A 26,830-nucleotide genomic window follows, 5' to 3' on the forward strand; every position below is an offset into this window, starting at 1 on the left:
TGTGCAACAAGAGTTAACGTTTCTTTCTGGGTGGGGGATTCTAAGTTATAGTCAACTTTATATTCAAAAAAATTTAAACGTAGTAACATATGCCACTTTTCTATCGGGAGAATGTCATTTTCACTTAGGAAAGTGCTAGCATACATAAGTAGAAGCAAAAAAGAAAAATTGGATTTTCACACAAAATAACTTCATTTTTGCTACAATAGTTTATATCATTCTCCCCCAATCTCTTTTTTAAGTTAGTGACAAAACCGTTTAGAAATGACACCATAACATGAACTTTATTTTAAAGCTCATAAAAGGCTTCACAATATCAGTTACAAACAGAATCAACATTTCTTCCATTTTACACCTTCACGTGACAATGTACTGTATAACGAGAGATATATTTTAATGTTTTTGTTCTGCATGCTGCTAACACATTTCACTAGCTTTTGCTTTACTCGTAGGATTTTTAATATCAAAGCAAAAAGTCCTATTTTACCGGACAGAATTAGTTTTAGAAAGCCATCATGAAGTCAGACTTAGTCTTGTTTACAAACATCCACACTCATACACATGCTGAAATGGAGAGCAAAATGCAAGAAAACTACCTTGGCAGGAACAAACACAATGATTTTAATCACAGTCCTCTTGAACAAGCAGTACTGTTTTTTTTCCCCCTCCAAAAGACAAAAGTCAATTTCATCCTCAGTGATACAAATGGTAAGACTGCACAGAAGCTTAGTATGAATTCACAATTCCACAGGAATCTGAAGTTACCAAGGCAAGTTTCCCTTTTAGGATCATAAAGACTACAGACTTAAGCTTTTTCTTTTTCCATATAATACACAAAATTTCTAAACATCCTTAAAAAAGAAAATATAAATAGTCTCAGTATGTTATGTAGAATCACATACTATGGCAAAAATATTTTATTAATTGAAGGACTAAGCCAATTTAGTGTTATCTAGTCCAAGTCCATATTAATGGAACTCTTCTCATTAGGGTAACATTCACCATTCTGATGTGGAGGTTCAGCACCAAAATTATTTTTGCCTTCTAAATCTTCTTCCTTTTTATCAGTATTTGGGCCATTTGGAGTTCTTTCCAGTTTGGGTGATTCAATTTTTGGTTTGGGTTGTGTTACGACAGGTTCACAAGTGTTATTCAACTCCTAAGAAGGAAAAACAAAACTAGTCATCAGATTAACTCAGATCCATCCAGTTCATTTTCAATTGCTTTCCTACACAACTGAACCAATTATTTTTCCACCAGCTCCAATTACATATCTCAAAGAATTCCATTTACTCATCATATTTGCCCAAAACTACAGAATGAAGCTTGATCAAAAGAGAAGTGAATATTCTTTTATGATGTGTCAGGACTTGTTAGTATTCACATATTACTGACTCACTTAATCCTCACGACAACATTAAAAGGTAGGAATTATGATCCCAACCTATGGAAGAGAAAATGGTTCAGAGAGGTTAAGTAACTTAACCTTAAGTTCAGAAAAACTAGCGAGCAAAGAGCTGGAATTCAAGCTTCTAGCCCACTGACTTCAAAGGCTCATGTTTCCCTAACCTTCACTGTGTTTGAATATCCTTCCAGACAGAAAGCAGTTCCTTGGTTTTCTTCCCAACTTCCCTTTAAGATTCACGCCCTCAGCCAGGCCTTCCCTGATCAAACACCAACCTGGGTCCTCTCCATTGCCCAGAATTTCCTAAGCCCTTTGGACTCGACTCTCTTTTTACGCTCAGCAGTTAACACCATCTGATATACTTCTGTACTCATTTACTGTCAAGTCTTCCTCACACTAGCAGGTGACCTCCACAGGGCTGGGGGCTTGCCGTGTACACCGAAAAGTTCAACCCCTAGAACAATGGCAGGCACATATTTGGGCCTCAACAAATCTATTTGTTAAAGTGAATGAATACATAGAAATTTAACAGAAACTTGTAAGGTCTTCTATTTTTGTGACATGAATCTGGTCTCAGTAAGGATAAGCTAAAGATTTATAGGGAAAATGGTTATGGTTTAAGGTTCAAATGATTGCAACATGAGTCCCTAAGAAAGCACAGCAGTAACATTCGACAGGAACACTCACCTTTATTTTTGCTTTAATTTCCTGAGCACGTACAACTGGATCCTGATCAAGACTCTTTTTAGCCTGAGCATTCATGACATTATTCATCCACTCCATCACTTCATTAACAGACTTCTCAACCTTTTTCATTTCAGACTCATCAATATGGTTATATTTCTCATCCTGAATGGAAAAAGCATGGTCATTCTATAGAATTAAGTATTTAACAGTAAAATCTAATTTGACTCAATTTTCCATGAAGTCCAAATCTATCTCTGGTCTCAAATATGAAAAACAAATTTTTCATTTAAGAACATTTGTTCACAATGAAGGTTCCTCAACTTAAACATTAGCTTATTAAAATCTCAGGTAATTCCTCACTGTGTACGAAAAGACTTACGTTATCCCTAAAGTCAGCAGCTATCTTGGCATAGTGCTGCAGCCTCTGTCCTAGTTCTTCAAACATTTTCGGCCGCTCCTCAGCTTCCTGAAACCGCATGTTAACTGGAGTGCCAATTTTCTAAAACAAAACGTAATAAATTAATATGTCATCATTACAGTTTAAAACTCTATAGCCTAAAACACAGGTGCAGCTTCCTAGGTGGAGAGAAGGGCCTACCATTAATTCTTCCAACTTGTCCACATACGCTTGTTTAGCTTGGTCCTCTCCTTCTTCATAGAGCCAGTTTTCAGTCTCTGTGAGCAGTCTCAAAAAATTCTGATGATCCTATATATGAAACATGAGGGTCAGCATCAGTGGCAATCTCACTTTACAAGTTTTCACAACAAACAGCCACCTTCCCAAGTGTTAAGCACTAAGCAGCTACTTTTATTTCTAGGAAGGCACCCTGATCAGCGGGATTCTCTTCACTGAAAATCATCAAGGAGCAATAAACAGGCTACCGTCAGCTCCGCACAGTGTTTTACACGAGGGACTGACAGCTATTCTTTGGCTTCTCTGTTTTTCGCACAGAGACATTTCAGAGTTTTTTGCAAACTGCTCTTACTGACTTACAATGCTGTCTCTTAGAAGTCCAATACTGGACAATCTACACACTGAAGAGGGGTTATGGAAGAGCAATTATCTTCCTTCTCTCCAAAACAATTAGGTCTTGATTAGGAGCTTTCTACTCACTTCCACAGCTATCAAACACTGAAAAGGAAACTAGACAAGTTGACAAGGCAATCACTGAACAGCTGAGAAAATCACTCCTAACCAATTCAAATAAAGTACGTATTTCTACTCTAGCCTCAGGAGGTCTAGCCTGTTTTGGGTCATCACTACTTCAGAATCTCAACCATACATAAGAAACCCAGGAAATGTCAGGGAGGGCCGAGAACTGAAATATATTACAAGGGAGCCCAAGGATCTTAGGACGAAAACAGACTGCTGGGTTTAAATTCTTTTAACTTCAGAATCTATCCCTAACACATCCTCAATTTCTACCTAGCCAATTTCTTTCCAAGCCCCAGCTTTCACAGTCGTGGGATGTGCTTCTGGGACTTACTCAGAGCCATACTGACTCTGGGAGTTTAGAAGCGGGGCTAAGGGGAATAACGGTGCCTCATAAACTTCAGAATGACTGGATGAACAAGACTTATGGGATAAAACAATAACAGACAGCAACAAAGGGACCAGAGTGATTAAAAAAAACAAAGTCTAAGGTCTCTGAAGGTAAGGATTTCCTCTCATTTAGCTTTCTAACTCCCATAACTATGATGTCGCAGACTCTGAATAAATGTGTGATAGGCTCTTTCTTCTGGACAATAAAAACTAAAAACTCATTGGGACAAACTAGAATAGAATAAAACTTTACACCACTAGTGAGCCTCTCTCTCCATGACTTTGCTTATACAATTTCTATGTCGTTTTTTGTTTTCAAAAAGCTCAATTTATATAATCTAATAGAGATTTAAATGTTAAACTTGATATTAAACACTTTATATAAGATTATCTGAATAAAAAAGAACTCTGAACTTACCTGCTCACATATAAATTTTTCATATGGTCCACAAAGCTTGTCCCTGAACTCATACACATATTCCTCCACTGCATTTTTAGCATCGTTTCTTTCCTTTTCCAATTTATCCTGCATTATCATCTTACCCTGTCAGAAAACAGAAAAGGTTAATTCTAGTCTTCTGTTATCTGTAACTATATTTTAACTACTTAGACTCTGGTGTTAACAAAACCAACAACTGTACCAAAAAAATTAGTGTTAGCAGTTCTAATTTATACCTCATAAAACTCTTCCAACAAATCCTACAAAGTCCTTCATTTTCTAAATACACATAACAGGTTGTTGTGGTTTTTTTAATATTATGTAATAAATTACATAGCTTTCACATTTCAGATTTAACGCTAGGGAAATAAATCTAATGTTTTTATAGAATTTTGTTTTCTTTTATGTAGATATATGGTTGTCTCATATCAGGATTAATAATGGCCAATGTATAATGGTCATACCACTTTACCACCACATTTTTAAACCAAGGATAAATAAATTTACTTATAGTTCACTTATCTGTCACATATAAATAAAAGGAGTATAATTTATTGGTAAATAAATTTCTAAACACAATGTTCCCATCTCAGTAAAGAAAAACTGAATCTCAAGGCTGACCCGGTGGCATAGTGGTTAAGTTCACGCACTCTGCTTCAGTGGCCTGCAGTTCACAGGTTTGGATCCCAGGTGCAGGCCTACACACCACTCATTAAGCCATGCTGTGGCAGCATCCCACATACAAATAGAGGAAGATTGGCACAGATGTTTGCTTAGAGCCAATCTTCCTCACAAAACAAACCACAAAAACCAACAACTCAATCTCAATTATTTTACATATTCTAGACTACCAAGAAGCATAAGGCATTTTCACAGAAATATTTAGTGTGCCCAGAGACAGTGCTTTGTGCAAAGACATACTGGATCGAACTTCTTCACAAGAACGTGGGATATCAATTTTATACCAAGCAGAACTATCTAAATGATATAAGAGCACTTTAATAAGGATGCAAAAATATAAAACTGATTTAAAAAAATTAAACTGAAAAAACCATTAGTTTTGCTTTCATCTTATCCTTAAAATTGCATAAAAATTGGTATGGGAAAGAATTATAGCCATTTATCTATTGGAAATATGAGTAATAGGGCCAGACAAATTAACATATTCTAAAACAAAAATATTTACTTCAAGTCTTACCTCTGTTTCAATATACATGTTAAGAAGGTCTTTCCCTAACTGCCAGACCAAATTGGCTTCAATCGGCAGTTCAACATTCACCACCTTTATTTTGGGTTTTTTAGCTTCTGGAGGCTGGTCAACTTTCTTTTCATTTGCCTTGGGAAGGGGGGAAAAAAAAGGAGAAAATTCTTAATCCTTGAAAAACAAAAAAAATCTCCCTATCATACCGATGACTTAGGCAAAAATAAAATCCCTAAAATTATAAAGTTCGGAGAGTGTTTAAGATCATCTAATTCCCACCTGCTCATTTTAAATCTGGGCTGCAGTTATACTCAAACATGCAACGCTTTCCTTTGAGAGTCCAACAGGATATTTTTCTCTTTTCATACTAAACTTAAATTTAACCTCTCCTGCTAAAGCCCTTCTTCATAGGTGTTTACTTTCTAATCCCGTTAAGCAGTGTTTGTGACTGAAAAGTCAAAATATTATTATTAAAGTACCACATCTTTATAGTCTAGAATCTAATAATAACCTAAGATAGACTTTGACCAACTCTAAACATCGTTAGCATCAACTCTATTCCTAGAATATATGAGTCTCTATGTCCCAGTATTATACTTGATTTCATTACAATTAGCAGTACATTGTTGAGTGCCTTTTAAAATGTCCTACTGAATTTGGAGATCATACATATATATATATATAATCTCTCTCCTTATTCCTACTATCTGCCTTTGAGTCATACCATCTCTCATAAGCAACTCGGCAAGGTAAAAAGAGATGAGAATCTTAAAATAGCAAATGGAATGATGCAGCAAATGCTAACAGCTTACCACAGGTTTTTCAAAATATGTAAATACAGGGCTAAAGAAGTAAGTATCTCCTAGGGCCTTCTAAGCCTTCTCCATGTATTTCCATTTCTGCAGGTGTGTACTAGCACAAATGACAAACAATACAATTTAGGAAACTCAGCTATATGACAGATTAAAAGATAACCGAGAGGTGTGTCACATGTACCGATTGGCTGGGATGGTTAAACGGGATGAGACTAGCCCATGAGGCACAACCAGCACCGTCACTGGATAATCCGGGAAGCTATAAGGGATGTTAAAATTGTAGGCACTTTACAGAAGACACTGGGACTGAAAGAGGTTCAGTGGATTGCCTAAAATTACAAAGACAGAGATGGGACAAGAACGCGTGTTTCCCAGACTTCTATTTCAGTGTTCCTTAGAAATCACATGTCTGTCAAGGGCTGTAAGCTGTATCACTAGCAATGATCTAGTCAATCAGCCTGCAGTCCCTATTTCTTCCCTCCAGTGCACATGAGAATCCTCCAGTATATTGTGCTTGCTCTGGGGACATAAACCACAAGAAAAAAAATGAATCAGATGACACCTACACCTAGAAAAACACAGGAGTGTAACAGATATTTGGAAACAAATGGATGACAGTACGTATGTGGCAGTTAAGTCGAGCTAAGACTATCTGGAAGTACATTAAACCACCTACTGACAAAACCAATAGACCACAAAATGGCATTTGACACGGCATGGATGAGAAACCCTCCAAGGGGGTGTGTGATAATGTTCCGAAGGGCTTGACACTAGTGGTCTCACCCACAACTGAGAACATGAGATGGTACCCAATGTCACGTTCTAGACAGGTACTGAGACTAACAGCATAGCATGAGTCAATTAGTGCTCAACACTAAATGGAGTGACACTGAAATTAAGGAGCTATTACTGCAAAGAAAGCAATACTGCTACACCATCATCATATAAGTCTTTAACAGGAGAAAAAGAAGGCAGCTTTCAGAATTCAGAATCAGGACCTATAGCTCATATTAGGACACCCAGTGGATCAAACAGGGCATGGAGATTAAAAACTGGAAACTCTTACAAAGTGTGAAGTGTATTTTGATCCCAATGAACAATTCCGTAATTCGTCTGAAGGTAAAGAATTCTATCAGAATGCAAGAGAAAGCCAAAAACCGCTACTGAAAGGTTAATAATTTACACGCAACTTGCACAAAGAATGAAGTTCTGCAAAACACAGAGTGACCTGGAGTAACAACGGAAATTTCTCAGTATCCATCTGATCATCAATTTTAAGCTTGATTCAAGCAGTCATTTTTCAAGGGACACAACACAAGCATTTAATTTAGCTTCCAATACATACTGTGGAATCAGGGCAGAAGAACAATTACTTTGAAGTGAGATCTGGTTATTACAAGATCATCATAATTAAGTTATGTAAATGTGACAGGTGATTTGAGAGGAGAAAAAGGTTTACTAGACTCCTATAGCCCATGTATTTATCATCAGACCAATTCAAGTGAAAACTAACCACACAGCACTGGGATGTATCTATGTCTGCTCCTCACATTAGCAGATACCTCTGCCTCTAGAGAAGACGACAAATGCTACGCATTCGCCTCTTACTGCTTGGAGTGGCAGTTAATCAAGAGAAGCTCTCAGGTCTAAAGCAGGATATTCAATTCCCTTACTTGAGATTGAGTACCTCTAACTGGTTTTAGTTGAAAAACACACAGAAAATTAACAGAAAAAAGTCCTACATAAAATCAGGTAACTTGGTGCTTGCTCTTGAAACTGCAGATTTAATGATATCATTAATGATCACATGATGCAACATTGTCTAATGGAATGAACTAGAAGAGTCACTCACTTTGTCAGCATCTGGGATTTTGTTTTCTTCTGAGGTAAGTTCAGGTGAAGGGGGAGACTGTGAGGTTTGTTGACCATCAGTTTGTACCTGGGGCTGTGTTCCAGCTTCACTGTTGTCTTGCTGGATATTTTTCTGAAATGAAAGCCCAGGCACAAAGGATGTAGAAAGCAGGTGTACTTGTATAAATTTAAAAGGTTATAGGGCACCAAAGACAGTACACTCAATTTCTGAAATCTTAATAGGTGAGGGGAAAAGATACTGGATACAAGCAAAATGAACACAAAATACTTGAAAACTTCTTAGAAATTTTAAACCTGTAAGAAATTCTTTGAATGACAGTTAATATAGTTAAATAAAACAAGTAGTAGCCATTTTGACTGATGCGATGACCATCAAGAACTCTCCTTTAAGAAACTTTCACCTAGCCTTGAACAGAAATTAACTCTCAAAAGCATAGGAAATAGGTTTACTCCAGGCCTTTCTCTCAGAAACAAGCTTCCAAACCTAAATTCACCAGCAGCCATCAGGCATCTTGATATTTCTCCATTTCAGTGAACTGAACAGTTATATAAAATAGCCAACGATCAGTTATTTGGAGGTTCATCATTTTAGCTAATAGATACACAAGACCCTCTCTGCCCCTACTTTCTCTTTGTGATCCAGCTATTTACAGCTCAGAAGATCTCAGGATAAAGAATATATGCTACATGTTAGTAGACCTCAACCGCCAATAAAGCAGTGCTTGCTATGATCTTTTCTCATCTTTGGGAGAAGCCTGAAACATTCTAATTAACTGTTTTCTGCCCACCCTGAAGTCTCTCGTATTTTTCTTTTAGAGCTTCAAGATTCTAAGGCAGACACTGAAGTATTTAGAAGCAAGGCACTCCTGATACACATATTCAAAGGGTACAAAGAGAGTGATATAACAGGCATTGGAAAAATGATATCTGTAGCCAAATAAGAAAGTAGATGGCACTGGTCATTTAACTCATTACATTGAAGTTTTCCTAGATGAGAACAAAAGTAAGGCTCAGATGTTAATGTTCCTTAAATGTTCTAGGAATGGTAACAGTGATAACAGAGTTCTCTGACCACAGGATACCACACTTTCTCACATCTTAACTAAAATACTATACTGCCTGCTTCATTTTAGCTATTTGTGATTTTTACCCAGAAGTAAACTATAATAACTGATCTATTTTTAAAAGTTTCTTAAAATTCTTCTCTTGACCATGTAAACTAACACACATGCTAAATGAAGTCTAAATTAAAAACATGAACAATATACAACTTCCTATACTCTACAACTTTCTATACTCTTCCTTCCTCCCACAATATAACAAAGTATGTAAATAAAAGCAATTAAGTTCTGTAATACCAAAGCCAATTTTGCCATACAATTAAACAAAAAAAATCGGCTTTAATGTTTGGTATATATTTCACCAAATAGTTTTTGTAATACTTTTTTCTTAATCATCAGTCAACATTTGACTTCTCGATATGTGGTCTGTCTTTAAAAAAACAATGCAGAGAAACTTTACCTACTCTAATTAAATTATTTGTCAGTTCAAATAAAGCCACACAGAATTTAATCAGAATTCACCAAATTCCAGGGTGCATATTACCATCATCTAACAATTACCATTATTACCATTACCCAAAATACTAACCAAATTAAGAAAAACATATTTTAACTTTTCCTGACGCTTCCCTATAGCTTAGAATTCAGTCAACTATATACTCAAACTCCAAGGCTTATCCACAAACTTACATCAGTGTCTGGGTCTTCTGGTGGTCTCTGATTCTGACACTCCATGTCTGCTTCAACAGAAGATGCTTCATTCTCCTCCGCTGGGACTTTCTCCACCATAGATGCCGTAGAGATGGTGAAAATGCCATGGGTATTGACTCGCACTTTGACTTTCACTCTGGATTTTTCTCCATCTTTCTGTGCAGAAACATTCTGAACGACAAAGCGGCCTAGAACAAAAAGAAACTGACAATTTTAGAATTGAATCTAAATCTCTGAAAGGAAGACAAAGGCTAAGAAATACAGCTTGAAAGTATTGCTATTCAAAAATCTCCCCATTTTCTCTACCAACCGAATTAAATTTAAGTCCTTTAACGTATACTATAAACATAACCTCCTAAAATAGACTTATAAATATATATGCTTCTAATACTGGGGATTAGTCTTAATTTGCCATAAAAACCTTCAAAAGCGAGGGTACTCTTGTGACTGTTTTTATTTAACACTTATGACACAGATACTGTGTGTAAGATACTGATGACAAGCAGTCCCTGCCTCCTCCTACCCTATTTCTCCAGACGGGTGAGCACAAACTAGACATGAAAATCTGTTAGCAAGCGTAAGGCAGATGTGATCAACTGCATGATGCATTTGAATCCTACAGGCTCTTTCAGGGAACAGTGTTTTTCTGATTGAATAATCAAAACATTTTCCTATGCTTAAAAAGGAGGTAAGCTAAAACCTGTATCAAAGCCTGAAATCATTATGCGTAACAGAGCAGTTCCAGAGCATTACTGAGTAGTAGTCAAGAGAACTGACCCTGACCCAGAGTATCTGGGCTTGAATCCTGGCTGTGACCTGCTCCAAATTACCTAACCTAGCTACCCTTCTGTGGATTGAGTTAATAAGTGTTTACAACGAGCACTTAAAACTATGGAGCCAAGTATTAGGTGTCAGTATTATCTCCACCAATAGCATTGTTATTCCAGAGACCACTAGAGCAAAATTAAGTTATTTTGAACCTATAATGCGAAAAGCACCATATAGGATTTAACAGCCTTATTTAAGGAGCTGTCTACACAAACACATAATAAGTTACAAATTTAATTACCAGCTTAGTGAAAGGTGTCGACCTTCAACAATTATCAAATCACTAGTTCAGGAAATAATTGCCATAAGACCCACTTAAAGAAACAGCATTTACTCTGTCTGGAACATCCAAGAAGACTCACAGGAGAGAGAGAGATGTAAGATGGTTCTTTAAGTACCTGCAAGCTTTTCAGTTTTGCTGATAACATGAAAAATTCAATGCCATGCTAAAGGGCTTGGCTTGGATTTTACTCTCTGCACAATGGGGACATAACGCATAGAATCCAACCTGTCAAAATTTTAAACTATATTAAACGATTTCTTAAACTAATTTCCTAATAAATTTATAAAAACTGTTAAAAAAAAAAAAGAACTCTTGCGTCACAACATTTTTAGTTTTAAGTACTAAGCAAGCAAGCACAACCGGCCAGGTTTGACTCCTTCAAACCATTTCATTATGGAAAAGCTATGGGGCAAGGGCGAGTCCTGAAAAGATGGAGCAGTGTAGGCAAATTCCACCCACAGCCTGGGAAAGAGATGTGGCCACTCAAGAAGAGACCTGCAGCTCTCCCAGATTTCCAGAGCCACTATGGATCAAGAGAGATGGAGAGTGTTAAGCCTCTCAAAAAAAAATGCACCAAAAAAGATGTACTTTCAAAAAGATAACAATACAAAGGTATACTTGAGAAGCAGTTTCAACGGTTTCTGAGCCAGCTTTTTTTTTTTTTTTTAAAAGATTTTATTTTTTCCTTTTTTCTCCCCAAAGCCCCCCCCCCCGGTACATAGTTGTATATTCTTTGTTGTGGGTCCTTCTAGTTGTGGCATGTGGGATGCTGCCTCAGCGTGGTTTGATGAGCAGTGCCATGTCCACGCCCAGGATTCGAACCAACGAAACACTGGGCCGCCTGCAGCGGAGCGCATGAACTTAACCACTCGGCCACGGGGCCAGCCCCTCTGAGCCAGCTTTTAAATTGGAAGTAACATTCTGCAAGTAACATTTCACTTTAACTAAAGTGAAGGTTAATATTAAAAGTAGATGATAATCTTTTAAGTAGCAACTACATTAGAACAGAAAAAATACTAAAGTGTTCCTAGATATAAATGCTTGGATGTAACAGCAGCACCAGCAGGTCATTTCATTTCTACAGGCCAGTTTATTCATCCATAACATGAAGAGATTTCTCCATCACCATTATTCTAAATCAAAAATGTCTTCATATGGAATTACATTCTACTCAACATTGCTAAAAACAAGAAAATGTCTACGTTTGTACACTAAGTCTTTAAAAGAGTAAATCTGCATAATTCATTGTTTACCTATTTTTGCTTCTGGATATGGGACTCCTTGAGGATCAGAATAGAAAGCTTCCAGCTCAAAAGGCCCCCTCCTCAAGAAGGTGAGAACTTTGGAGAAAGGAGCCGCGTGGTTCCGACTAAACACTTCGTGAACACTAGAGGCAAGGAAAAGGCATTCAATATTTCAAGTATGTAAGCTTGCTGTGCTACATAAAGAGAACACGAACATTCTACAATCTCGATCAATTCTATCTCACCATTTATAATACCAAAATGAGACACGTTTTGATAGGTTTGACTGTTGGAAGATCCCCGTTAATCAGATACTCTACTATAAGTCATTTGTTAATTTCTCCTCTTTATATTAAAACACAACATCTGAAAGTTATTTTCTGCCACATACCCTTCAGTATCTTCTGAATCATTGTTCCAGATCAGAGATATTGGAAAAGGAACTGCATCTGTGACGGAAAATTCTCTAACTTTAAATGCTGGTGAGAGGATTGCACACTTTAAAAAAGAAAAAAAAAAAAGAAATGATTATCCTGAGCACATAAATAATTTCACTTACTTTTTAATAGAAGACTGAATTCAAATGGGATGGGTAGGTTTAAATTCAAATTCAAAAACTGCTAACACTATACATCACCTTAAGCATAAATGATTTGTCATCTAAATACTAAGCCAATCACTAGATAAAAAGACAAGTAATGGGGCCAGCCTGGTGGTGCAGCAGTTAAGTGCACATGTTCCCCTTCAGCAGCCCAGGGTTCACCAGTTGGGATCCTGGGCGTGGACCTATGGACCGCTTGTCAAGCCATGCTGTGGCAGGCACCTCATGTAAAACAGAGGAAGATGGGTATCGATGTTAGCTCAGGGCCAGTCTTCCTCAGCAAAAAGAGGCAGATTGGCGGCAGACGTTAGCTCAGGGCTAATTTTCAAAAAAAGGAAAAAAAAAAAGACAAGTAACAATGAATCTTAGACTAGCAATTGTTAATTAAGTTTCACAGGGGCTTAGGAAAAAGTACTGGTCTTTCCAGAAATGCCTTGCTGACAGCAATTCCAATTACAAGCTGTATCACTCCTGAATGTATACAGTCGGCGCTCCACATCCCCGGGTTTCCCATCAATGGATTCAACCAACTGCAGATCAAAATTTTGAGGATATGGAAGAAGTGAATGGAACCCGTGGATACAATGGCCAACCATGTTCATTGTACTAAGCCATTTTGTATAAGGGACTTGAGTGTCCACAGATTTTGGTATCAGAGGGGTGTCCTGAAACCAAGCCCCTGTGGATACCAAGGCAAGACTCAAGACTGTATACACACCCACAAACAGCTCTGTCCACACCATCTTTCAAATGTCTAAGGAGCTGGAAAAAAGTAAATCCCAAAATGCTCATATTTTCAAGTAATTTTATAAATAAAATAAGCAACAGTAAATTCAAATTTAGTGTAGATAACACCCAAATCCAGGTGCCCAAATCCCCAATCCCAATCCACCAACACACAGGCGGATTTAGACCACTCATCAAAACGACAAAATAGACCGAAAGTCAACCTCTGATTAGCATAGGACTTGTCAAAAGAAAGGCCAAAATCAGCTCTTCTTCTAAAGAATCCATAAACTTCTACCATTTGGGGAATTAGAGTTAGTTAAGGAGGCATATTGCACTACCAAGGAAAAAGCAAAACCAAAAACCCCAAGAAACATGGTGGCTCTTGATGATAGAAAGGATTACCATCAACAATCAATATCTACACATTCTTCCTCTTCTAAGTTTTAAAGTGTAGTCAGTCTAAATACCTTTGTCTACAGAATCTCACTTTAGATTAAAAAACTGCTAACTAGATCAAAATTCAAACATGTTAACTGGAAACTTTAGTTAAAAATACTTGGATTTATTTTACTATAATATCCTAAATACAAACTAACATTAATTTTCTTTTCTCAGTAACTTCTAGGTTTGGTGCTTTTGCTTTGCCAAACAAACTTCACACCTCTGTGCTGCGTTCTTACTTGATAAGCACGTTAAAATCAGTTGGGAGGGGTGAGTAGCTATTTTCTAAAACCTCCTGTTAACCAATGTTCTTAACCCTTCAAACTTCCCCCCAAATCAATTTCTTATCACACCAGTTTTGCCACTATAATTCCCTCCTATGTGCCTTGCAACAAGTGTCACCATCACACAGCGAATTAATGCTTTAAGAGCTGTGTTTTTTTGTGATCCCCCTTAGAATCATGCCTGTTCCTAATCTCCAGTTTGAGAAACACTAGCTCGATAGTTCTTTTAACCTTCAATTTCCTGGATCTTGCAGATTTGAAGATCTTTGTCTCCCCACAGCCTCACTGATTTATTTAAAAGTTAACCCCCTTGTGATTCTAATCGGGCACAGGGCTCTGCCTGCTCTCCGACCCCACCACAATGAAGCAGAGGAGAAACAGATGAAGGAATGAGCACCACGAGAAAGAAGGGCTGAGGAAGCAGTACCTGCAGCGCGCAGCCTCTGGCCACTGCTTCATCTGCATTGAGCGTTGTGCTAACGTCTTTTCCAAAGAATTTGGCAATTTTTTCTTTCACGGCTGGAATTCGTGTAGTGCCTCCAACTATCTCAACAGCACTCACATCGTCTACTTTGAGCTGAGTTTGTTCCATCAATGAATAAAGGGGAAGCTCGATCTTCTGCAGAAGTTCAGCACAGAGTTCTTCAAATTGTGCCCTTGGCAAATAAGAGAAACACTTTACAAATCTTCGGAAAAATTATCTTAAGGCCAAAATCTTATCTTATTTCTTTCTTTAACAGAAAGTCTCATCAACCCAATGCATTTCATTTTTTTCCACATCCCCTGGATTTCACATGGGCCAAGTTTAACTGTACTATAATTTATAACGTTTTTCTTTAATAAATATACAAAACAGACGCAGAAAGGGAACGGAGAAGAAAGTCAGTATTACTGGTATTACTAAAAGAAATAATTTTTATACTAAGATTGTCATTTTACTCCTTAACGTTTTATGTGATCTCATTCTCATTACTCTAAATATTTATTTCCACTCCAAAATATTTCTGTAAAATATTTTGTGAAATCGTTATTCAATTACTAACCAAGAAAGACTAAAAAGTGAAAAATACTAAAAAGACTTCATCACGAAGGCTCTCAGCAAAGCTTTTTCTAACACCCTCTTTGCAGAAGTGGCCTAGTTCTAACAGTGCTAACAGCCTTTCCAGCATGTACCATAGGATCTTGAAACGTGGGCCAAGACTCACGCCACCACAGCTAGAACTGACACCTGGGCTGTCAGCTTCAGCAAGAAGTTCCTTCCATTTAATCTGGAAGAATTCAAGACATACCTGTTCATCTTTCCCGAAACATCTTTGTCATTCATAAAGCACTCGATGTTGAGCGGTAGGTCCGTGCTGTTGGAGCTCATTAGCTTTTTCAATTTTTCACACTCCTGATACAGACGGAGGAGCGCTCGAATTTTGGATTTTGCATCCAACTTGTACTTAGTTTTAAATTCTGCACAAAAATGTTCCACTAACTTTTCATCAAAGTTTTTTCCTCCTAAGAAAGGATCAAAAGCTGTTCCCAGTACCTAATTTAGTTAAAACAACAAATAATCTGGTTATTTTCAATCATATTTGTACCAAGAATCTTAAACATTGCTATTCAAACAACTGAAGACTAACAGACTCAAGACTTCTATTTAAATTACAACATAGAATCCAAATCAGTTAGGAGAAACGTCACTACAAAATTCAAATGCAATGCAAAATCTCTAAGGTATTTTTGCCTTTTAATGATTACACAGAAGATAATCTTAGAAAGCTTTTCTTTCCTAAGCAAGAATACTAACAGCATGCTAAGACAATTACATCATCTTTATGGAGATCAATCTCAGGGAACAAGTCCCTGTTATTATCACCACCCAAACTCTTCATTCCAAAAAGAACACAGTCAAGCAGCTCAGTGACTTAAAGTAATGATAAATATAACACATTTAATATGTTTTGGTAACTTAGTTCCAGCTTATGATTTTACCTTCAATTTTCCCTTGTTAAAGGCACAGGCAGACACTTGAAAAGCTGAGTGTCCCATATCAACAAAAACCACTATCCGAGGTTTCTCATCCAGGCCTGGGAGATCCTGCTTATAAATTCCATAATTCAAAGCAACTATAAAAAAAAAGTATGTTTCAATTTTTTGGTTAACATTTTCTTAGGAATTTCATTATTACCAATATAATCACACGTGCAGGAAACTTTGACTATACTTCAAACAATTAACAGTGAACAGATGCCTTTTATAGCTGACTTCATATTAATTTTCTTGGCATCAATTACTTTTTCTCTTTCTGATTTTAGAACAATGTTGTATCACTTTTCAATATATGAAGAGATGTGACAGAGAAAGCACACATGGTGTGAATACAATGAAATGTAACCACAAACAGTATGAGACTCATTACACAGTACTTACATTTAACCACAACCTGCCAGGAGACTGCTTATCCAAAAAAATTAAGAGTTTAATATGCAGCTACAGCAACTGTAGTTCCTACCAATTTTTTTTCTAGATCCAAGGCAAACAACTGATCTACCTTAAAGTATCTGTGTAGAATGCTTTGAAACTTTGAAAGCACCACACTTCTAAACATGTATTACCTAAGGACACAGCTTCATCAATACTTCGTGTTTTTAAAAAACTGCTGGAAATACATGCTGAAAAAAGTCATATTTACTTTGCCTGAATACACTCAGTTGTAACTAACTTTTTGTCTGTAATCCTAATAAACTGGTAAAAGCTCTAGGAGATGACAGTCACTGCTGTGCTCACCACTACATCCACACCTAACACAACACCTCACAATGTACAGCTTAAATCAGTATTTGATAGAAGATGAATGACCAGTACCTAACTACAGATATTTGGGAAATACATGAGGAAAAATATTTTACACTAAATCAATACTTAAGGTAGTCGTAAAAGCTAAAATTGCAAGGTTTTGGGAAAACTTCTTTCTTAACTATAAAAACAATGTAAAGAAATGAAAAACTAAATCCAACACAACCAATTCAGAGGGTTGAAATTTATATAAAAGAATTTCCTAATGAAAACAGATTCATAAATTTGACAAAGTGCCAACTTCTCACTAAACATAATCATCTGAAGAGCTGGAACTTTTGCTTTCAAATCTAACACACGTTTTTTAGTAGGTTGCGTTTCTCTATCTAAGTGAAAAAGTCTTTAGCAATGGTACCTGGTGTGTTTTAACTCTAGCTTTGATAATATATTCACTTCTACACAAAAATAGTTTTTTTCTTACCAGCTGTCATGTCATTCATAAGTCTTAAGCAGTTCAGGCCAACAATCTGTGCAGCATCTAATACAGATCGCCTCTCAGCATCTGTGAAGAAGGAGGGGACCTACAAACAAGAAAGGAAAGAATTTTAACTTATCTGGAACACAAAATACATACAAATTCCTCACAACCACTTGTAATAAATCCACAACAGCCTGGGTAAAGGGGTGCCTAGCCAAGTCATGACACAGGAGTAGAACTTTAGACTCTATTTCTAACAAGTTCCTTAACTTTCAGAACAGTAACTACTTTTGAAAAGACTGCCCTAAAATTATAGTATGAAATTTCAACCTGAAATAAAATTTCATCAGGAGTATTTATAACACATATTGACAGCAACTTAAATCTAATAGAAAGCTTTAAATTTAAGCGGATGAAATATCATTTCCAAATAAGTCTTAAATTTCTACTGACATTTGGAAATTATAATTCTAAGTTAAGATTTAATGTTAAATATAATTAAACTATAGGTAAAGACTACAGGAACTTAAATATAATACAGAGCTAATTTTAGCATACGCCATTGCCCTTTAGTTTTGCTATTCTTTGAGTTCAAAAATTAATAGACAATGTACTACCTGCTAATTCAGCAGACCTGTTAAGATTACAAAAACATTTTTTTGGCAAAGCCTGTTAATTTTCCTAAGAGGAAAAAGAGCAAAAAACAGCTCAACGGATGAAGTTTCTTATGGTGCTGACTTCTGCTTCTAGCCACTCTTCTGATCGCTTTCTAGGACGGCATTTTAACTAGGACACCCTTCAGGAAGAACATCTAACAATACATTCATAGACTCAGTTAACTGAAAAGTACCTAAGAGAAAACTCAGTACAGTGGCTTGCACATTTTTTCCCAAAGTATTTGTAGATGCTTCAGAAAGAGACCAAGGCAAGAGAAAGGTAAGTCTCTGCTCACCTTTCAAAGTAGAACACCACTTCCACCAGTGTTCCATATTAGGTTATTTAAAGAAAAAAAAGAAAACTCTGTGGCAAAAAAAGGGAAGGAAGGATGACGAACCACTGACTTATAACTTAATTCTTTAATTTTACTAGAGATTAATATTGTTTCTCCAAACAACAGCCAGATACAGATACTCCTTTAGTAGAATACCTTTTAGAAATGTTAGCCCTTCTGCCTCTATTCTTTCATATCCAGGGTACATTGCCGTAAAGGCTTTTGATGATCTGGGGAGGCCACCCTGTTCATGTTATAATACAAAGACTCTGGGGTAGGTAAGTCCGTTATAGATGGGGTCCTGGTGCAGAGTGTAACCACAGCAGATCAAGAAGCAACCCTAGACACTTGGGAGAGCGAAATTTACAACTACCTTTTTCAGTGTCGAAATAAAAGATGACTTTTGTCCTTTTTAACTACTCCTTGATCATCTATTAATTGTCCATTGAAGGCAGTGGGCTTGCCAGTGTTAAAAATCTAGACTTCATCATTACCGGTAGGTTATACTTCAAAATTTCTAACGCACTGGTTCTCAACTAAGAAATGGAATTCTGGAAAGCTCCCGTACACCAGTTGTCTAACAGTGCATTGACTAACTCCACTAGAATATCCCCTGATTCAATGAGTCAGTCTGTAAAAAGCCCCACAGAAGATCTAATTTGCACCTCCAGTTAAGAACCTTTGCAACTTCTGACTGAAAACACCACTCAAACCTACTCTGAAAGGCTCCTGAACACTACGTTAATACAATCCCGCAGAATTTTAACCTCTAGTTATAGAACAGCTTTCACACACTTGATACTTAAGAGTAACAAAGAAAGCAAATTAAAATAAAACATTGCCTTGCTGAATTCTACTTACTGAAATAACACAATCTGTTACTGGTTTTTTGAGATTGTTTTCAGCAGTTTCCTTTAACTTAGTCAACAGCATGGCTGTTATCTGCTCCACGCTAAACAGATGTTCTTCATCCATGTACATTACCTATATGGAGGAAAGAAAACGTTTTGAACACTGTAGTACTTAAAGCTACAAGCTACTATTAACTTCCAAATATTACTACATACTCTCCTCCAAAAAATCTTTATTGTTATAGCTGTTTAGGAAAGGAGGAGGAGAGGAGGCCAGCCCAGTGGCATAGTTGTTAAGTTCGTGTGCTCCACTTTGGTGGCCTGGGGTTGCAGGTTCGAATCCCAGGAACAGACCTATACACCACTCATCAAGCCATGCTGTGGTGGCATCCCACACACAAAATAGAGGAAGACTGGCACGGATGTTAGCTCAGGGCCAATCTTCCTCAGCAAAAAGAGGAGGACTGGCAACCGTTGTTAGCTCAGGGCCAAACTTCCTCACCAAAAACAGGAAAGGAGGAGGAAAGGAAAGGGAATAGGAAAAAGAAAGGGAAGCAAAGAAAAAAGGCAGAAAGAACTTTTTCCTAGAGGTGAAGAGCAGAAAAAAGCCAGGGCACCTTTTTCCCCTATCCAAGTACTCATCAAAACATTACAGAAGGCAGTCAATTTCTACTCTAACTAAAGAGATGAATCACTGGAATAAATATTATTTCGTGTAGATCTTAAGACAGGAATGCCTCTGCTAGTTTAAAAAAGCTGTCTGGTTGTATTACACTTTTGGTCTCCAAACAACTGAACTGTATTGGAACAGACTTGTTTCAGATATGACAACATAATTTAGATTTTTTTAAACACCACTAAATAAATCTAAATTTTACAATTGCCAAGAAATTACAAGAAACACAAATGAAGTTACAGCAGTATATACCATTTGAATAATTTTCAAAGACAATTTAAACATATACCTACAGTTTAAAAGAAGCTAGACAAAAACAAGAATAAAAAGACCATCTTGTCCAATTAAGAAATTTGAGTTAAACATTTATTAACAATTAAATACTTTTTGCTATGATGAATTAGTTTCCTATTAAAGAATCTAAGGTTGCTCAATTATATTACCTTTATCCCAACTCCACCATTTTTCATCGGAACCAAATCATAACTTAAGTCTTCCTTCTCCTTTTGAATGAAGGGGTCATTGAATGCTCGCCCATGAAACCTCTTGAAGTTAGACACTGTATTGTTTGCATGGGTGATTTGCTGCAAAAGAAATGATAGCTTTTAAATTTTTTTCTGATTTCAATACCTATCAGTACTTACAGCAATTTTATAGACACTTGTACAACTCAAACCATAAGGATATGGGTAACTTTCCTCGGAGCCCTGCGTTTCCCCATCAATGAACAGACTTTATTCTTTCTCCATTTCCTATAGAAATGCCAGAAGGTAGGCAGTGAGTAGAAACAGGCAATACCGTCACTACAAATTTTAACACATTTCAAAATCTTCAAGACAGTGAAACTATCTCTAAAGCTGTGAACAAACCATGAAGAACTGCATGACTTTATTTCATTCCTTTTCCTCACTAAACTTGTAAATTTTACACCTAATGAATGAATGAATGAATAAGGAGATCTGGAAGTACTGCAGTCAGATTCGCTTTTTTTTAAAAAATGTTCATTGTTATAGTCTAATAAATTGCTAAGTGGTCAGGATAAACACTTTGTGCCACAAAATACATGGACTGCTTTTCCTACCAATAGTAGGGAAGGTTAATTATCCATACCAAAAAGCAGAAAAGGCAAAGTTAATTCAAAAAGCTTCTAAATGACATAATGCTTTCAACTGCATGTACATATTTTTGATGATTAGGCTCTGATTAAAAAGTCCCACTTTATAAAGCAACCCAAGTGCCCATCGACTGATGAGTGGATAAAGACGTGGTACATATACACGATGGAATACTACCCAGCCATAAAAAGACAAAATTGAGGGCTGGCCCTGGAGCCAAATGGTTAAAGTTCCACATGCTCTGCCGTGATGGCCCAGGTTTGCGGGTTCAGATCGTGGGCGTGGACCTACTCCACTCATCAGCCATGCTGTGGAGGTATCCCACATACAAAAGGGAGGAAGGCTGGCACAGATATTAGCTCAGGGCAAATCTTCCTCACCAAAAAAAAAAGACAAAATCATCCCATTTGCAACATGGATGGATCTTGAGGGTATTATGTTAAGTGAAAATAAGCCAGATAGAGAAAGACAAACATCATATGATTTCACTCATATGTGGAAGATTAACACACAGACTAAGAGAAGAACTCAGTGGTTACCACAGGGGAAGGGGGTTGGGGGTGGGCAAAAGGGGTATAGGGGCACATTTACATGGTGACTAACAAATAGAATGTACAACTGAAATTTCACAATGTTATAAACTATTATGACCTCAATAAAAAAGAAAAAAAATCTCACTCCATAGCCTATTTCATTTAAAGATGTCAGTAGTGGGAACCTTATTTAAAATACAGAAATAAATCAAAGATTATAAACTAAGACTTTTAAAATTACAAGCTTGAAGATACCAAAACAGTTTATCATTTACTTTTTTCTCTCGTCTACTTCTTTTAGAGGGAAGAATACAGCTTGGCAGTACTAGTTTCAAACAATATGGAATTTAAGAATGTTAAAATTCCTTGTGATTCTAAAACTGAGATGTAGTCTATCTGGTAATCTACAGGCTAGATCTGAGCCTCAACTTATTCTCCTCACATAACTACAAAAATGCAACAGAAGCTTCTTAGGTCTGGGATATCAGTGTTCTCAGTGGCCACATTTAAAAGGGAGATTACTCCTTCACTGAGGTGCCTCTCTCCTCGTGAGAATGACACTGAGTCTGTATACCTGTTTCTCTTCTGTTTTTTTCCTCTTTTGTCGTCTATCTCTTCGATCTAGCAATAATATAGTATTCCAGAGTTATTTCTTTTTTAGCAATACTATTTTCTGTATTTAAAATAATTTTTCCAGTCTCTTTTTTAAAGCCTTTCAAAAGGGATTTCATATTTCATATTTTTTTACTTTTTTCTCCCCAATCCCAAGAGTTCAACAGCTACAATGTGAGCCCTAAATTTTAGGGAGTGACATATTTAAACACTCTAGTCACTTTACATAGTAACAGGTGAAACTAATTTTAATAACTTACTTAGCCTAATATATCTAAAACACTATCATATGAGCACACACTCAATATAAAATACTCATGAGATACCTTATTTCATTTTAAGTCTTCAAAATCTCATGTGTATTTTATACTTACTTCACATTTCGATTCAACCTAGGCACAATTCAAGTGCTTGATAGCCACATGTAGCTAACGGCACAGGACTAGACAAACATCTTAACTGTGAAGTAACCTGAAAACACTTAAACACAGAATTTCTAAAAGAAATCTTCAACTCTTAAATGAGTGTCGTGAGAAACTTCACATGAAAGAACTTCAAGTGTTTTTACTTATAGTTTTTAAAAATTAGATAAATTAAAAAGTGGCAAAATTATTAACAATTAACGTTGGCAGATTAGAAAGTTAAAGTAGATCTTAAACAAGAGGAAGGAAACAGAAGGAAAAGAATAACCATCTTGGAGTTCACAAAGAACACTTGGTATTACACTTCTAAAACTCGAAAACAGATTGGTTTAGATATTTCATACTCTTGTATGTCCTTCAGATTTTGTTTTTAAAACCTCCTCCTTAAAAGGTGATCAGAATTCTTGTAAAGGACATACCTGATTTTTGGCTGCAACTCCAATTGTTCTGTTTTTTGATCCAAATGATATGACCGATCTGGAATACAAACCACATGTTTCAAAAATGTTGAACAGCACAAACGTGAACATTTTTAACTGACAAGAGAAAAATTCTAATATAAATTTCCTACCCATGGTTGTGGGTGCAGGCACAAATGTAGAACAATTTTGGAGTCTGAAGTTTTGGTCAGATACTCCAAGGGTGTTCATTTTAACTGCTACTCTGAGAATCCAATCTAGCTGGCAGTCCCACCCCCCTAAAAGTCTGCTCATGGCTCAGGGGTCATGTTCTAAAACCTCAAGTACCAATATAATTCTTCAGGTCCCCAATTATTAATAAGTGGACGTTAACTCTGAAAATGCTTTGAACAGTTAAATGGTATTATTAACATGATTAACAAAAAGTACGGTGTAACTCTACTTCTCGGTTACCAACTCCGTATAAATCTAAATATCATCGTCATACTACTGCTGTCCTAATATACTGGCTGCCTCTGTAAGATAAGAAGTTCTTCTATAAACCCAAAGAAGTGGGCCTAAGTTATGCTGCTGCAGTTAAAAGCACAAAAGAGGGTCCCATATGGAAGACTCCACTTGAGAAAGCCAAGTAAAATGACGGAGAACAAGTACTGAGTATAAATGTTGAGGGGAAGGAGTGAATAATCAGTTACATTAAGTCAGCTTTGAAGAGACGAGAAGTGACTCGTAACTGTGAGATGGCCTTGTCAACAATACAAAAGGAAAAGCAGCACAAAAGAGACAAGCACAGGAAAAATCTCATAGGAGGAGGTAAGTGACTTAGGTTTTAGATTAGAGGGCAGGTAGGAGTAATGGCAAATGAGATGAACAAAATGGGAACATACCGAGTGCATTAAATACCAGGCTGAATCACGTTTAAATTTGCTATAATAGAGACATCATAGACCTAGAAGATCAGAGCAGGTGCTAAACAGCATCCTAAAAGCCGGAGAAGTATTCAGGCAAAGGCCAGAACTTTAAGAGACCTTCCAAAAACAGAGTATCATTCTAAGCTCTGAGTAACTATACACTTGCAGAATGAACTTACTCATTTTCCAGGGGGAGAATCAAATTAACTACACTACACAGAAATTAATAGAGGCCAACGCAATTGAGACAAACATCTACTCATCAAAAATATTAAAGGGAACTCCAATGCTGCCCTCAGTTTACGTTTCAGAGCCATACCTGTTGTCTTTAGTTCCACAGTGGTCACTATAGCTGCATACAATTTTTCCTACTCTCCTTTTAACAGTTTTTCTTTCTTTTATTGGATCGAGGAGAACAAAGATGTAAACTGCACCTAGGCATGAAAGCCTGAGATAGTCGTCTTTCTTACCATACTCTATACAGACCCCTTTCCACAAGCTTCCTAAGAACAGACTGCAGATTTGCACAGAGGTAAACGGACGGGATGCTCAGGGAATAAGAGTCTTCCCAACGCTACCGGTACTGTCAAATACTTGCTTATTTCCTGATTTTCCGTTCACTTTCATAAATGTTCATCTACACTAAAACAGTGATATAAGCCCAGTCATTTTACCTTTGGGCTCAATGTTTCATTCTATGCTTTTTATCTTGGGTTTAAGTCATCCAGAAATAAATTAACACCTACATTAATTTCCTTGAGAAGCGGTTGTTTTCATCAATGCACATTCAGGTATGTTTACGATTTTCAGAAAATAAATCCCCCCAAAAAGCTGCTTTTTAAAACAAAATGTTAGCCTTTCTCCACCCGACGCTGTAGTAAAATATAACATTTAACTCAGTGACAACACCCATCCTCTTGAGTACTAGCACAAAAGTACGCAGTTTTAATTTTCTCTCCTTTATTCAAACTGTGCAAAATTAATAAAGAAATTAGAGCACGATTCCTCTTGCATGGCTCTCATAAAATGAGCAACAAGGATGTTTACATTTTTCACAAATGATCCCGGGCACAAAAGCCAACAACGTTAGCAACCAAGAGAATGAGTAAGAGGAAGATCCATCTACGAAAGGACTGATTCTGTGGTTGCTAACAACAGTCCGCCTGCTCAGTGGACAAGCAGCAGCACACAAGGTCTGGAAGCTTCCAGTTCATTTCGAGAATCACAATGCGGAAGAACAAGCTCGGCAGCCCGGGCTCTGCGGTGCGCAGATATGCTCGGAGGGAGGGGGACAAGCTGGGGGCGGCTCAGCTAGCTTAGAGAAGCCGGGTGGGGAAACGGGGGCGGCCGAGTTAGGAGCTAGCTGAAGCTTGCCAAGAAAAGGGGGCGAAGTCGCGGGCTTGGCCACAGCCGGGTCCCCAGTAGGAAGGACGCCCAAAGTGACGACCCTGGCAGACTCGTCTCAGACTTCTCTTGGCCCCGTGCATCCCGGAGACATCCCCTCTCCGGTTTGGGGCAGCAAGCCCCCGCCCCTACTCCTGGGCAAGCGTCCTGCCCCGCCGGGTGGCGGTACCCAGACCCCCCGGAGGTGCGCACCGCTCCCAGCATCGCCCTCCATTCGCCCCGGAGCTCCGGAGCCAGCCCGCAAGCCGGGGGTCCCCACGCTCCCCAGCCCCACCGGCTTTCTCTGCTCGCTCCGGAACCTCCCCCAGGGCCCCCACTTACGGGGTGCACCGGTCGCTGAACTCGTTGGCGATGGTCTCGATGCCCCCGGCCCGGGCCACCGCGATGTAGCAGCTCTGCGAGCCCACGTCCAGCCCCACCACCGACATGGCCGGCTCTCGGTCCGCTCCGCCTCGGGTCTGGTCTGCGTCCTCCGGGCGCCCGTCCGCTCCTCCGGCCACGCGCGGCTCCCGCGGGGTCCGACCGCTCCTCTGTCACTCGGACGGACACACGGACAGTCGGCTGGTCTGGCGCCTCCGGCTACCCGGGGACAGTGGCGACTTGCAGCGGAGAAACCAAGAGAGAAAGCGGCGCGGTGTCGGCGCGCGCTCCGCGGCTCGGAGGACTGCCTGGATGTGCAGCCGCTCGCTCACCGGCGGCGCAGGACTACCGACCCAGAAGGGGAGGTCCCAATTCCTCAGCCTTATGTATCGCACTGATCAGAACTTTCCAGAATCTGCGGCATTTACTCACCGGCGCCTCCACCGGCCCCTCCACGTGCCACTTCCGCTTCCTTCTTCTGGAGCCTTCTCGAAAGATTCTACCCAATGGGTGGCTGGTCCCTCTGGGGACGGCCGCCGTTGCCATGGTGGCAGGAAAGCCGCTCTGGCGCTATTGGCTCAAGCAGTCCAGGCTGACCCGCCTACGCCCCCGCCCGCCCCAGCCAGAGGCTCCTTGGTGTCCTAATAAAATGGGCAACGAAGAATGACTCGAAAAATCGTAATCTTCATACTTTACTAGTGACCGATGGTGTCCAACCCTTAGACTCTAAAGAAAGATCGAGCAGGCGGAGACAGAGACAGACCCCACTAGCGCACATACCCAAGACCCCGGGTCGCTGAGGAGGCCAGCAGCGGGCAGGAGAGCATACTGGGAACCGTAGTCCTCTGGGAGGCCGTGTGCGCCGTGCATGCTGGGATGTGTAGTCCCGGCCGCAGTGCGGGCTGGGACCCGGCTTTGTCTTGGGGACTTGCGGGAGAGGCCGGGTTCCCGCTAGTGTTGTCGCGCGCGTTTTCTAGAGGTGGCGTTATTATCTTTCTTTGCTTGTTTTGTATTCGCCTGTATTATTGTCTAGATTACCCCACTACTGGTGAATTATGAATTAGGAGAAGGAATTTCTGTTTAAACCGCTAATGGTAAACAGAGTTTGTGTTAAATGGTCTTGTATTCATCGA

At 38.5% G+C, this 26,830-nt stretch overlaps 1 protein-coding gene across 2 annotated transcripts; it reads right to left on the reverse strand.

Annotated features, from left to right (window-relative positions):
• Nucleotides 1-257: 257 nt before the first annotated feature.
• Nucleotides 258-26,552, reverse strand: HSPH1 (heat shock protein family H (Hsp110) member 1). Of its 2 annotated transcripts, XM_008517660.2 has the most exons (18): nucleotides 25,659-26,552; nucleotides 23,026-23,083; nucleotides 20,368-20,508; nucleotides 19,259-19,381; nucleotides 17,410-17,509; nucleotides 16,125-16,258; nucleotides 15,434-15,678; nucleotides 14,572-14,800; nucleotides 12,481-12,587; nucleotides 12,099-12,232; nucleotides 9,714-9,922; nucleotides 7,943-8,074; nucleotides 5,273-5,410; nucleotides 4,054-4,179; nucleotides 2,691-2,798; nucleotides 2,472-2,591; nucleotides 2,093-2,254; nucleotides 258-1,159 (listed from the first exon to the last, which is right to left on the reverse strand). In XM_008517660.2, the coding sequence occupies exons 1-18, from the start codon at nucleotides 25,763-25,765 to the stop codon at nucleotides 953-955; spliced, it is 2,580 nt and encodes an 859-aa protein (XP_008515882.1). In that variant the 5' UTR covers nucleotides 25,766-26,552; the 3' UTR covers nucleotides 258-952. The 2 variants fall into 2 exon arrangements, with proteins under 2 accessions (XP_008515882.1, XP_008515890.1); XM_008517668.2 differs by lacking the exon at nucleotides 7,943-8,074 and having other exon boundaries at nucleotides 25,659-26,543.
• Between the last annotated feature and the right edge of the window lie 278 nt (nucleotides 26,553-26,830).

The sequence above is a fragment of the Equus przewalskii genome, chromosome 16 (assembly GCF_037783145.1).
Source record: "Equus przewalskii isolate Varuska chromosome 16, EquPr2, whole genome shotgun sequence".
Taxonomy (NCBI): domain Eukaryota; kingdom Metazoa; phylum Chordata; class Mammalia; order Perissodactyla; family Equidae; genus Equus; species Equus przewalskii.

What these genes read in the sequence shown, in the direction of transcription:
- HSPH1 (XM_008517660.2), bottom strand. Translation starts at nt 25,765, where the DNA reads ATGTCGGTGGTGGGGCTGGACGTGGGCTCGCAGAGCTGCTACATCGCG. An exon ending in ACAAGTTGGAAGAATTAATG is followed by an intron (nt 2,592 to 2,690) that starts GTAGGCCCTTCT and finishes GTTTTGTTTTAG; the next exon opens with AAAATTGGCACTCCAGTTAA. An exon ending in AAATTAAAGCAAAAATAAAG is followed by an intron (nt 1,160 to 2,092) that starts GTGAGTGTTCCT and finishes TTTCCTTCTTAG; the next exon opens with GAGTTGAATAACACTTGTGA.